General features: G+C 38.5%; 2 protein-coding genes across 2 annotated transcripts; both read right to left on the bottom strand.

The window, feature by feature from the left end:
* Positions 1-763: 763 nt before the first annotated feature.
* Positions 764-1138, bottom strand: LOC145254541 (uncharacterized). The gene has a single exon (XM_080113066.1). It carries the CDS (start codon positions 1136-1138, stop codon positions 764-766), a length of 375 nt encoding a protein of 124 aa, XP_079969192.1.
* Positions 1139-3812: 2674 nt separating this feature from the next.
* Positions 3813-4778, bottom strand: LOC145254540 (uncharacterized). The gene has a single exon (XM_080113065.1). The coding sequence runs from the start codon at positions 4776-4778 to the stop codon at positions 3813-3815; it is 966 nt and encodes a 321-aa protein (XP_079969191.1).
* Positions 4779-12239: the final 7461 nt, after the last annotated feature.

The raw sequence follows: 12239 nt of genomic DNA, 5'->3' as shown, positions 1-12239 counted from the left end.
ACGCCAAACTAAACACATGCTGTACCCTTTTCTTTCATTTGTTTCTTCATGAAATAAATTCTAGTTAGTTTATTTCAATAAACGCGTTGTTCGTTTTTTTCTCAATTCAATTCATTTTACCTATTTTGTACGACTGGGGGATATATATATAATATATCTACTAATCCACTACAAGTCCCATGAGGAAAGTAGTCTGTTGTTATTCATTCTTATAGAAAATGTACGGAAATGGGTGCGTGTGTGCATAAGTGTGAATTTTTGGGTGCCCATGTGGCGTGTGTAATTATGGTTTCGACAGATTTGAAAACAATGATGAGGTGAAAACGAGAGGCATGTTCTTGTGCCACGTCGGAGCGTGAAGAGAGGAAGAAAGAAGGGAAAAAGAGGGAAGAAGAATGTTTTGTTGCGTTTAAATACTTTTTGAACCAGCTCCAGCACAAGATTGCTGCTGCTGGTATTTGGTTTTTGGAAAAGCGTTAAAAAAGACAATCTTCTAAATTTTCTCATTGGTCACTTGTGTCACATGATACTGTCCATTATCAGAAAATGTCCATTTTACTTTTGTTGTTGTGAGAAAAGCATGTGGGCATATTTGAAATTATGTCATTGCTGGAAGAATTTATTTATGTGTAAATGCGCGACGAAATTAAAATTAATCAACGTTCGTTTATTTGCATGCGAGCATATGAGTGAGTGAGTGACAGCATAAATACTTCCCCCAGATTGAAAAAAAGATATAAAACTGGTTTTCTCTATTTTTTCATTATGTAACATATTCCTTAAAGCGTTTCTGCCAGTGTGCTTTCCTGTCGGTTTTCGTTTTGGTAGTCGCATCAGCATGCTGTACAACAGTAAGTTCTGTAAGAGGTAGCTTCAGTGGAGGAATGATCTGAAAATCTTCTTCTATGTATGCCAGTTTAAGTTGGTCCAACGCGATAGTGTCTCTTTTCCCGTTTTTTGAAACAGTGAAATATTTATCCTGCCTGTCCAGAACTGGGTATGGACCTGAATAATTTGGATAAAATGGCTTTTTCAAGGAGTCGTTCCTGACAAATACGTGGTTGGTGGTGTGAAGATCTTTTGGGATATAGGATTGTCTGTCTGTCCTCCTGGTGGGTGTGAAATTTAGACGAGACATTTTGTCTTTTAACTGTTACAAACGTAATTGTAGGTGAGATCTCCGTGTGTTGATCAAAATATTAACCCGGTAGAGTCAAAGTGGAACCGAAAACTACTTCCATCGATATGCTTTGTAAGTCTTCTTTTACAGAGTTCCGTATCATTAATAGTATCAAAGGTAGATTGTCTGCCCAGTCTGTGCTGTTCAGACTCATTGCCAGAGGTTTTTAACTGCCTGTGAAAGCGTTATGGCCCTGAGGTTTTTTTGGTTGGTTTATAGATGGAGAAGGGGTGAAGGAAATGAGGCCATAGAGGTCACAACAAGGAATACATTTAATTGACAACGTTTGAAATATGTAGAATCTGACTCCATGCAATTAAGGACAGACGAATATTGAAGTTGAAACCGGTTTTATTTATTAATGACAGTTTTAATTAGAAGAGGTAAAGTGTTTGTAGGATGTTTGTAGGTGTGTATGCATTGATAAGGAATCAACTTTTGTAGGCTTGTATAATTAAACAAAGAATGAATGTTCGTAAGCATACTTATCTTTTTGGACGATGGGGGTGGTAAGTGGGTGGCCAGTCGTGCTACTTCGGTGATGTGTGTCCAGGCTTTTAACTTGAAAGCGGCAACTACTTTCATCAACAACTAGCAGCACGGCGTCTTCGCCTCCTGTGTTTTTCTCCTTCTTTTTTTGGTTTATTTGAATTAGACATTGTTTAGAATTGAAGGCGTCTTGAGAGCGTAGTCGGTTTAAGTTCACTGGTGCCTTATTTCTTTTTCTTCATCTCCTTAGGTCGGGTGTGAGAATGTCCGTGCGTTCATTGACGCAGCTGGGCGAATCTCCTCTCTTTTTCTTTTCTTTTTCTTCTTCATCTCTTTAGGTCGGGTGGGAGAATCTCCCCGTGCGTTCACTGACGCCGCTGAGCGAATCTCCTCTCTTTTCTTACTTGTCCCCTCATTTTATAGTGGCAAACCGGCTCCCAGTGACTGTGATATTTTAGGCCTTTATTTTCGGCGCGGAGCTCTGCCATTGGTTGATCATTCTTTTGTGGTTATCTTATTTTTCTTTTTTCAAACGGAAACGATGCGTGGAGCCATGTGCAAACGACGATTTTTCATTTTGTCTCTTATGCTGGAGACGTTAGCATCCGGTTGGCTGCCAATTCTCATCATGTTCCCACAGCGTTCAACCAAGCCATTCGAGGATGGGTGATATGCCGTAGTCTTGATGTGGTTTGTTCCCAGTAATTGATTAAATTCCACAAAAAGTGTCGATTGGAACTGAAAACCTCTGTCTGTCGTAATGACTGTGGGTACTTTTTGCGTGTATGGCCTAGTTTTTTTTTTATTATTATTTATTTATTTTGGCTTGAACTTTGTGCTTTTTAGGATTATTTTGTTATGTTTTTCTTTTTTTTTTTAATGGATATTTTTTATTTTGGCTTGAACTTTGCGCTTTGCGAATTATTTTGTTATTATATGATTTTTTCCTGCTTTTTATGGATGGATATTTTTTGGGGACCGGAGATTATAATTATAGGTTTATTAACAGGAAAATTGGTGCAAGTCCAAATTAGCACTTGTGGCGATAAACAATAATAAGCAAAAAGCTTTAGCGTGTACCTACCTCTCACACAATATCGTCGGTGTCTTTTCTCATATCAAAACTCAGTGAAATGTTATTTGCTAGTGTACTTATTGATCCGTGCTATTTTTAAATAGTATTTTCAAGTTTAATTAAAACTTTACAATACCTGTTTTAACTAAATTGTTAGGTGAAAGTATAGAATAGGTACACAACTCTCCCGTCCCCATGTTAAACATGGCTTTCTAAATAATGTGCTCTCACTCACTCACACACACACATGGTCGCAAATAAACGAACGTTCATTGATTTTAATTTCCCTACATATTTCGCTCTTTTCGCTCCAACTTGACACAAGAACATGTCTCTTGTTTTCATCTCATCGTCGTTTTGAAATCTGTCGAAACCATAATTACACACGCCACGCGGGCATTAAAAAAAAAAAAAAACACACTTATGCACACACGCACCCATTCCGTACATTTTCTATAAGAATTACTAACAACGAACTGCTTTCCTCATGGGACTTTTGAATAAGGTGAACCTCGACAGTTACAACAAAAACCTTGAAATAAGGACATTATTGTCAATATTTCCTACCGACGAGTGGGGGGGGGGAGAAAAGACGTTTAGCTTGCAACGAAAAATTACCTCGTTGCTTACAAGCAAACATATTCTTGTAAATATAACGCACTGTTAACAGTTGTCGTACCGGTCTGATAGATCTCTAACAACGACAAGAACAAACTACAACAACAACAACCTACAAAGGTGATTCTTTTTATAGTCTCAATCTCTCGTTCAGCGAGATTGAAACGAGACTGGAATGTCTATTTAAGCTATAAGGAATAGACATCCTATTTTCTTCATTAACAAACACCAGGCCGGGCCGTTCACAGCCATGAGTGTCTTTCCCTTCCCACCGAGACACCCTCGGTAAGTCAATCAATTTAATTATCACACATTCCCCACAAAAAAATAAAAATAAATCTTGATTAAGGGAATAAAAGTTCATTTAGACTCCCGATAAACTGGGTCTACCAGGTCACAAGTCGAACAGAACCATTGTTCATCTTCTGGTGGTGCTTCAGTTAGACCCAATCAGCTGAAGTGGAACCAGTCATTACATCTATCACAGGCTATCATAGGTCTGCTATCCTCAGGTCTGTTACAGGTAGGACAGATCCAAATTGTAGTACTCTCTCTCCATTGTGGGTCCTGACTCATATCCTGTGAATTCGGAGGTTCCATGCTTATAGGGTCGGGTTCTCCAGGCTGTGGAGAGAATTCCAGAGGAAAGAGATGTTTAATAGAATATATGTCTATAACTCCATTACCTTTCCTCACTTTCACCATATGCACCAAATTGTCACTTCCTTGGATTAACTGCAGAACTTCACCTAGAGACCAGAAAGGTCTCGTCTTCAAAGGGCTTTTTATGAGCACTATGTCCCCTGGTTTTACTTTATCTTCAAAAGAACAATCATCTAGGCTCAGAACCCTTTCTCTGAGACTCAACAAATAGTCCTCATTCCAAACCTTCCTAAATTTAGTTAGGCTTTCTTCCCGGGAATGCAGGGTTTGAATCAATTCACTTCGACTTAGAGGGTCCATTGTTTCCAGGTCCTGGTTTTCAACCCTCATCATTATTCCCTGACCAATATTCGCATTCATGAGAGAGTTTGGGGTTAAGATATTTAGCTCAGAGTCCTCAGAGCTCCTATATGTCAGGGGGCGGCTATTTACTGCCCTTTGCATGTCAGACAAAATTGTAAGTAGGCCAAAATAGTCTATTTTACCTCTTCCTATTGTTTTATATAGGCAGGATTTTATGGTCTTGATAGACCTTTCCCAACTACCACCATACCAAGGTGAAAACAGTGGAATCGTACAATGCTTCAAGTCATAAGAACTGAATCTTTCTTTGAATTCGTCCGCTAGCATCCCCCGGTTAATTATTCTGGCAGTAGCATTGAATGTGCGAGCGTTATCCGAATAAAGGTGCGTGGGTATTCCATTCGCGTTCGTGAACCTAATGAATGCTTGAATAAATGATTTTACAGTCATATCTGGAACCAGTCCAAATGCACAGCCCTAATACTCATACATGTAAAAAGAAGAATGTACATTTTGTAATCTCTTTCTTGTCCTTTAACATAGATATGACTGGTAAAATCCACACCAGTATATAAATAAGGCCTGACAAAATTCACTCGAGGGGCTGGTAAGTTGGTCGAATTTGGTACTGAGAAGGAAACGGCATTATATTTTTTACACTTCATACAAGTACCAACCACATTTTTAATAGCCTGTCTGGCTTGTGGTATCCAATAACCGCCTAACCTTATTTCATTCAGAGTAGTGGCTAAGCCTAAGTGTTGGCTTCTCTGCTAGTATTCTTGAATGATCAATTTTGTTAGGTAATGTTCTTTTCCTAATAAAATAGGATTCTGTATTTCATATGGGTGATATTCAGAGTTTCCTATTCTTCCTTTTGATCTTATGATGCCTTTGGGGTCTAGAAAGAGATTCAAGTTTTTGACCAGTTTCGGCATGCTCTTTACTCCAGGGTCTAGCAGGAAGTCTAACTCTCTTGAAAGGGATTGTTTTTGCATAGTCTTGATCAGGTAGGCTTTTGCCTGTAACTCGAGATCCATCTCCCTCTTTCTTAACCTGTTGACGAATTTAAATACCAGTGAAGTCACACTGATCAACTTACTCAGAAAATTTTTCCAGTTTGATTTCTGATATAGCCACCTCATTCTCTGCGGCATAATTTACTGGCGCACTAATCCATTCCATTTGAGCCTTAGAAAGGCAGCCCAATTCACGATGGCACCAGGAGGATTCTTTTTGCTTTATCCACTTAGGTCCCTCATACCAAAGAGAAAGGTTTTCCTTAAATTTTCTGATGGTCAAACCTCTGGTGATGTAATCCGCTGGGTTTTCAATTGTCGATGCATACTTAAAGTTGACTTTTATGTTGAAATCACATTTGATCTTCTCTGTCATTTGAGCTATGTCCTGTAATCTATGTTGTACAAACACGTTTTTCGTTTTGATGAAATCGGACAGAATCCAGGATAGAACCACCTGAGCATCCGTGATTACATAGACATCCTTAATAGTAATGTCCTTTAGTGACTCCTTTATAAAAGGGAGGCACTTCACGGCTAAAAATACCGCTAGAAGTTCTAACGTCGGGAGGGATTTTCCCTGCAGAGGAGACATTTTTGCCTTTGCAAAGACCAAGGATGAGTTCCAATCCTGTACAGCGTACACCGCAAACCCATATGCGGCTTTAGATGCATCGCAAAAGAAAAATAATTTGGTATCCTTTCCTTCATCTAAAGCTCTCCTTGGAAATGATACAGTGTTTAACGCGGACAGATCCTTTGCCAGCGTTCTCCAAACTGAACTCACACTTTGAGGAACCACATCATCCCAATTTAATTTTTGTTTCCATATTTCTCTCATCAAGAGACGACCTCGCACTGTCATAGGTAGATAAAGAGACAAAGGATCAAATACCTTAGAGGTCTCAGACAATATTTTCCTCTTAGTAGACGCCTCTACGTCGCATGATGGTGGGCAAACACTTATTGAATCTTGGACAGGGTCATATTGATATCCCAACACTTTTTCCCAACCAGAGTCGAATCCTGACAATGTTCCATCTGCCTTCATTTTCTTTTGGAGTGTTACATAGTTGGAATTGCAAGATTGCAAATCAAAATTTCCTTTCTGTAAACGTTCTCTCACAGTAGTATACAAGGCAGATAGGTTTTCTGCATTATTTGCAGTTTTCACCAAGTTATCCATATAAAAATTGGATTTCAATGTTTCTGAACAGTCATCCAAAGGGAACTTATCCGCATGAAACCTTAATACATAATTTAAAATAAAGGGGCTTGCATTGAAGCCAAATATAATGGTTTTGTACCGGTAGCAATGCAAGTTTTCACCTTTCTTTAGAAAAAAGCAAAATCGATTATGATCCCTTTCAGATGCCAGCCGAATCATCAGAAATGCTTTCCTAATGTCAGCTAGCAATGCATATCGGTTTGTTCTGAATCGGATCATCAATTTTATCATGTCTGTCATCAGGTTTACTCCAGGATATGCTGCTTCGTTCAATGATACCGAGTCCTTATTCTTATATGAACAATTAAACACTGGTCTCACTTTGGTAGTAGTCTGGTCAGTTAGTTTTAACACTGGCCTATGAGGTATCCATATATAATCTTTAAATTGTTCAAGTGGCACAATTATCTCTTCGATAATGCCCTCATATTCTTGTTGTTGAAAAACTTGCAGATAGTGATTATACAAGTTTTTCTTCTCCAGATCTTTGGTAACCCTTTCTAGAACTCGAATAGCAGCATTGTGATTCGAAGGTACTGATTTTATTTTATCTTCATACCACTGAAGTTGCACATGATAAAGACCATCTTTAAATGTGATGGAATCTCGGAATTGCTTAACTTTCTCTTCATCCAAGGTGGAGAATTTCTCGTCAGTGGGTAATCCAATGGATTCAAGGTTGAACATGTTCTCCAACCCTCGCTGGACATTACTTTCTTCGAACCAATTTTTTAAAGGGTCTGGGTAGGATTCCTTTGGGTGAACCACATAATTGATTCTGGCAGGTGGAAGTTCAGGAGTTCTAGCCAACACTTCTGCATAATTAATCTGTGTTCTTTTTTGGTTTTTAATCTGGTGTTTATAGAGAAAAGAACACCTGTTTCCAAAGGGGATTAATCCTTTTTGTGTCTCGAATGCCACTCCATACATGCAAGGGATTACCTTTAAAGGTTCCAGGTACTGGATTGCGTCGAGTCCTAGTAACCCATCTATTATAATCAAATCTCTCTTGGCATCAAACTTTGCAGCCAGCCTGCGATTTTTTAAATTCCCAAGAATCTGAGTAAGTCCTTCAAGGCGATAGGATAAGTTCGACTGGGTTGCTAGAATTGGGAGAGTGTGAGTTCTCCCAGTAACCAAATTTAATCCCACAGAGATTTCCTTAAAATTTTTAGGACTAGTGCCTAAAAAGGTTTTTACCTCCATTTTTTTATCCTTGGCTAAGGAGAGGCAATTCAGCTTTTTTAAAATTAAAGTGTCAAAATAAGTCCGTTGACTGCCAGTGTCCAACAGGCAGTTCACCTTCACCTTTTTTTCGCCTCTTTTCACTATTATGCCAATTATGGGTAACAGGAAAGCATCATTATAGCCCTTTGTATGCAGGCAAGTATCAACCTGCATACTTCTTGTAATGGTTGAGCACATAGCAGTTATGTGTCCCTTCAAGTTGCAATGATGACAACAAATTTTTCTTGATGTTTTTAATGGACACATATTCCCCAAGTGAGACCTCTTTAGGCACCGACACCTTGTTATCCTTGCTTCATGAGTAGAATAGCTGTCACAATCTTCGGACAAATGTTTATTCGTTTTGCAAAATTCACATTTTGCCTCGGATATTAACTTAGTATTAAAGGTTTTGAGAGACGAGGTTTCAATTGTCTGCTCTGGCTTAAACTTAGGTTGGAGTCGAGTTTTGGCCATTAGTATCTTGGTCGGCTTTCTGGCAACCAGCATCCGTTTTACTATACTTAGGGTTTCCTTCAACAGTGTAGACAATGTTGGGTATGAACTCCCGGAAATTCGTAACAGTTCTTCCCTTATTTCAGGAGGGAATTTCGTAAATAACACTTGTGATATTATTATCGCTCCAGCTGACTTATCGTCATATAAATCACAATTATAAGAGGCCCTTAGTTCCCACATATCTGCCTGGGTCTTGATCATACAATTTTTTAATCCTTCCAGGTTTTTGGGATTGTCCAACTGAAAATCTAATATTTCCTGAATTATTTCCCCTCTTATCTCCTCCTCGTCCAAATACTGGTCCTTCAGTAGCTTCAGGGCCATCAAGTAACTTTCGTCAGAGGGTGAAAGATGATTTATAAGTTGGAGTGCTCAGTGTTAGACGTAATGGACTTGGCACAATTTTCAAATTTTGTCAAAAAGTCCTTGAAGCTCCTCTTGTTGGTCTCAAAGTCCTTCTCATCAAAACGTGGTCCCTTCAATTTTAATTTGAATGGCTCCACTGAAAATGAAGAATGGGCTTTTGGTTCGAAGGGTGGTAATCTTTCAGTGTTTGGAGTAACCGGGTTCTCCTGACTTGGAGTAGAGTCAATATCTCCTTCCATTGAAGTAGCTGCTGGGTTCTCACTCTGGTCAGCTTTGTGCAGAAAACTTAAACGTTGCCTGGCTTCATATTTGAAGCGGAAGGAAGCTAGACTTAAGCTTGCCAAAGCTTCTGCTTCTCCCCTTGCAGCAAAGTGTTCCTCCATGCCAAAGGAGACTCCTTCTAGCTCTTCTAACCAGTCCTCTATTTCACGTTTAAACAGAGAAATCACTTCTTCAGAACTCTTCTCCTCCTTTTCTAACCCTTCCAGGGTAGTCTGTATTTTTCGTTGAAGAAGTTTCTGTTTCAGCTTCAGTTCCTCCATCGAGACTGAATCCTCCATGTTGTTAATTCCGACTTATCTCGAGAATAACTAAATTCTAAAGTTGGTTGAAATTCGCAGCCGGATTTTTTGTTGCAATTTGTCGATATTTCCTACCAACGAGTGGGGGAGGGGGGAAGAAAAGATGTTTAGCTTGCAACGAAAAATTACCTCGTTGCTTACAAGCAAACATATTCTTGTAAATATAACGCACTGTTAACAGTTGTCGTACCGGTCTGATAGATCTCTAACAACGACAAGAACAAACTACAACAACAACAACCTACAAAGGTGATTCTTTTTATAGTCTCAATCTCTCGTTCAGCGAGATTGAAACGAGACTGGAATGTCTATTTAAGCTATAAGGAATAGACATCCTATTTTCTTCATTAACAAACACCAGGCCGGGCCGTTCACAGCCATGAGTGTCTTTCCCTTCCCACCGAGCCACCCTCGGTAAGTCAATCAATTTAATTATCACATTATTTTCATAGAAGACTTTCACCTTTCAATCTTATTATCTCAACAAAGGAAGTAATTCCACAAAAGATTTTCACCTAATTTGAATATTCTAACCTCAATGATTTCACAAGACTCTTACCGATCGGACTTTGCTTGTTCATCTTGTTATTTTGTTGGAAAATAAATGCAGTGCATTTTAAACAAGAAGGGGGTGTCAATGTGTTTTATTTCTTTTTTTATTATTATTTTGTTTGGGGCAGAGGAATTTAATTTCTCTTAAATTTCTTTTCCCCCTACAATAATAATATCATTATCTAAAAAAAAAAAAAAAAAAAAAATACTCAACGAGAACACTACTGTTTTTGTTATAATTATTTTGGTACTTGTGCATTTAACGAACCAGACATAACTCAGCATTTGCTCGACTTTGTCCGGCGCATGACATCAACAGCCGGATAAAACTGAGCATTGCCGATAAAATAAAAACAACGCTACAAAATAACTGTAAAATGAAATTGTAAATGTAGAAACATCCAAAAATAAATAAATAAAAAGCAAAAACCTACTGTTCATTTATGTTTTTTGTTATTAGTATTATTGTTTGAAATTGTTTTCTGTTTGCAAAATAAATAAATATAAAACATTTTTTGTAAACATCCTGGGCCCAACTCTCTTCGTGATCTACATCAATGATCTCCCAAAACACATACTTAAATCATTTGTTGGCATCGATGCTGATGACACGACTGTCTATGGCAACACATTAAAGGTCGTAAATGACAAAGTTCTCTCAGATTCTCTTTCCTCTGATCTCGAGCGTGTGGAGGAAGAGGTGGCTGGTTACTTTTAATGCATCTAAAACCAAGCTTCTATCATGAACACTCTGATCCCCATCTGGCATCAATTGAAATGGATGGCTCTCGTCTAGGGGAAGCGCCATGTTTTGATAAGCTTCTGGGCTTGACCTTTACTCCCGACCTGAAATGGAACACGTACATCAATCTGTTGCCAAGGTCGCTGAAAAAATGGCAGGATCCTTCTACTGCTCCAGAAGATATCTCACTGCTGATGCAATTCCCTATCTATATAAAAGCCAAGTACGTCCAAGGATGGAGTACTGTTGCCACATCTGGGCAGGAGCTGCTAAAAACAGCCTATCCTGCCTTGACAGAGTACAAAATAGACTTTGTGGCTTAGTGGGGGATGTCCTTTTCTCTTCCCTGCAACCTTTCTCCAACAGGAGAGATGTTGCAAGCCTGTCTTTTATCGTTACTTCCATGGCAAGTGCTCGTCTGAGCTCTAATCCCTGGTACACCCTCGCCAATCCTTCATGAAAAACACCCGTCTAGCTGAAACCACTGTCAAAAATTTTCCCCACTCTTTATCTGTGCCAAAACCAACATGTAGATTCCATGAACAAAGCTTCTTTCTTAGAAGTGCACGCCTGTGGAACTCTGTTTCGTTTGCCTGTTTCCCACCTGACTACAACCTGGATGTCTTCAAGTCCTGATGAACCGCCCCCTTAAGTAAGACACTTTATCAAATTTCAAGACTAATGTACTGTACACGCAATAACCCTTATCCCCGAGTGGCTTCCGGGCCTTGATAAGTGGTGACCACCTTTTAAAAAAAACAAAACAAAAAAAACAAATAATAGTAATTTTTTTTTTAATGAAACGTTTTTTCAACTATTTACGTAAAATAACCAACAAAATTGATATTTGTAGGATAATTTTTTTTTGTTTAAACAAATAGTAGTTAGTAATTGTTTTTATTGCAAAAATTTTTTTTTTTTTCAACTATTTACGTAAAAAAAAGAAAAAAAAAAATCGACCGTATGGCCTGAGCCTCCTATCTGCCGGGGATTCCTGAGAAAGTAATCCCGGCATATATCTCGCAGGAAATTCTTCCAGTCCGCAACCCACATTCGCACTGGAGATTCCTAGTTGCCGCCATCTCGAACGCCCATATCGAAATTCTCATCTGCTGCTTGATGCACGCGTGTCGAGTTGAAACTAAGCGCGCAGCATTTTGATTGACTACTGACCATATTTCGTCAGACAGCAGCAAAACCTGAGCTGTTGACGTCATGCCCGGACAAAGCCGAGCAAATGCCGAGTTACGTCTGGTTCATTAAATGCACAAGTACCATTATTTTTTATTTAAAAATAAAAAATAAAAATTTCAAGGTGGAACCCATTCTTAATAAGCCAACTTGAAAGGTCACTTTCCAGTTCAGTTCTTTACTGTCCAATTCAGTACCTATTCTGTACTTTTACCTAACAATTTAGTAATTTCACCTCATTTAATAGTAAAAATAATGTTGTCAGTAAGTTTTCACGACCAGTTTACAAAAGACATATTTTTTACGTTTTTCGTTCTTTTTTTCAATGTGTAAACAGAATTTTTGTGAAATATAAATCAGTACTCTTCTCGATGAATGTCGGTACGTTACTTATGGAAAAACAATGTTTTTGTAAACCGCTCATAAAAACTTAATTTTTTAGATCAATTAAAAAGTATTAAAAACTACATAACACACAAAAAATGA

The sequence above is a fragment of the Euprymna scolopes genome, chromosome 30, assembly GCF_053919585.1.
Source record: "Euprymna scolopes isolate OS-2025 chromosome 30, ASM5391958v1, whole genome shotgun sequence".
NCBI classification, from domain to species: Eukaryota; Metazoa; Mollusca; class Cephalopoda; order Sepiida; family Sepiolidae; genus Euprymna; species Euprymna scolopes.
This window is presented reverse-complemented; position numbering and strand designations above follow the sequence as displayed.

Coding starts and splice junctions, on each gene's coding strand:
- LOC145254541 (XM_080113066.1), bottom strand. CDS start 1,138: ATGTCTCGTCTAAATTTCACACCCACCAGGAGGACAGACAGACAATCC.
- LOC145254540 (XM_080113065.1), bottom strand. CDS start 4,778: ATGACTGTAAAATCATTTATTCAAGCATTCATTAGGTTCACGAACGCG.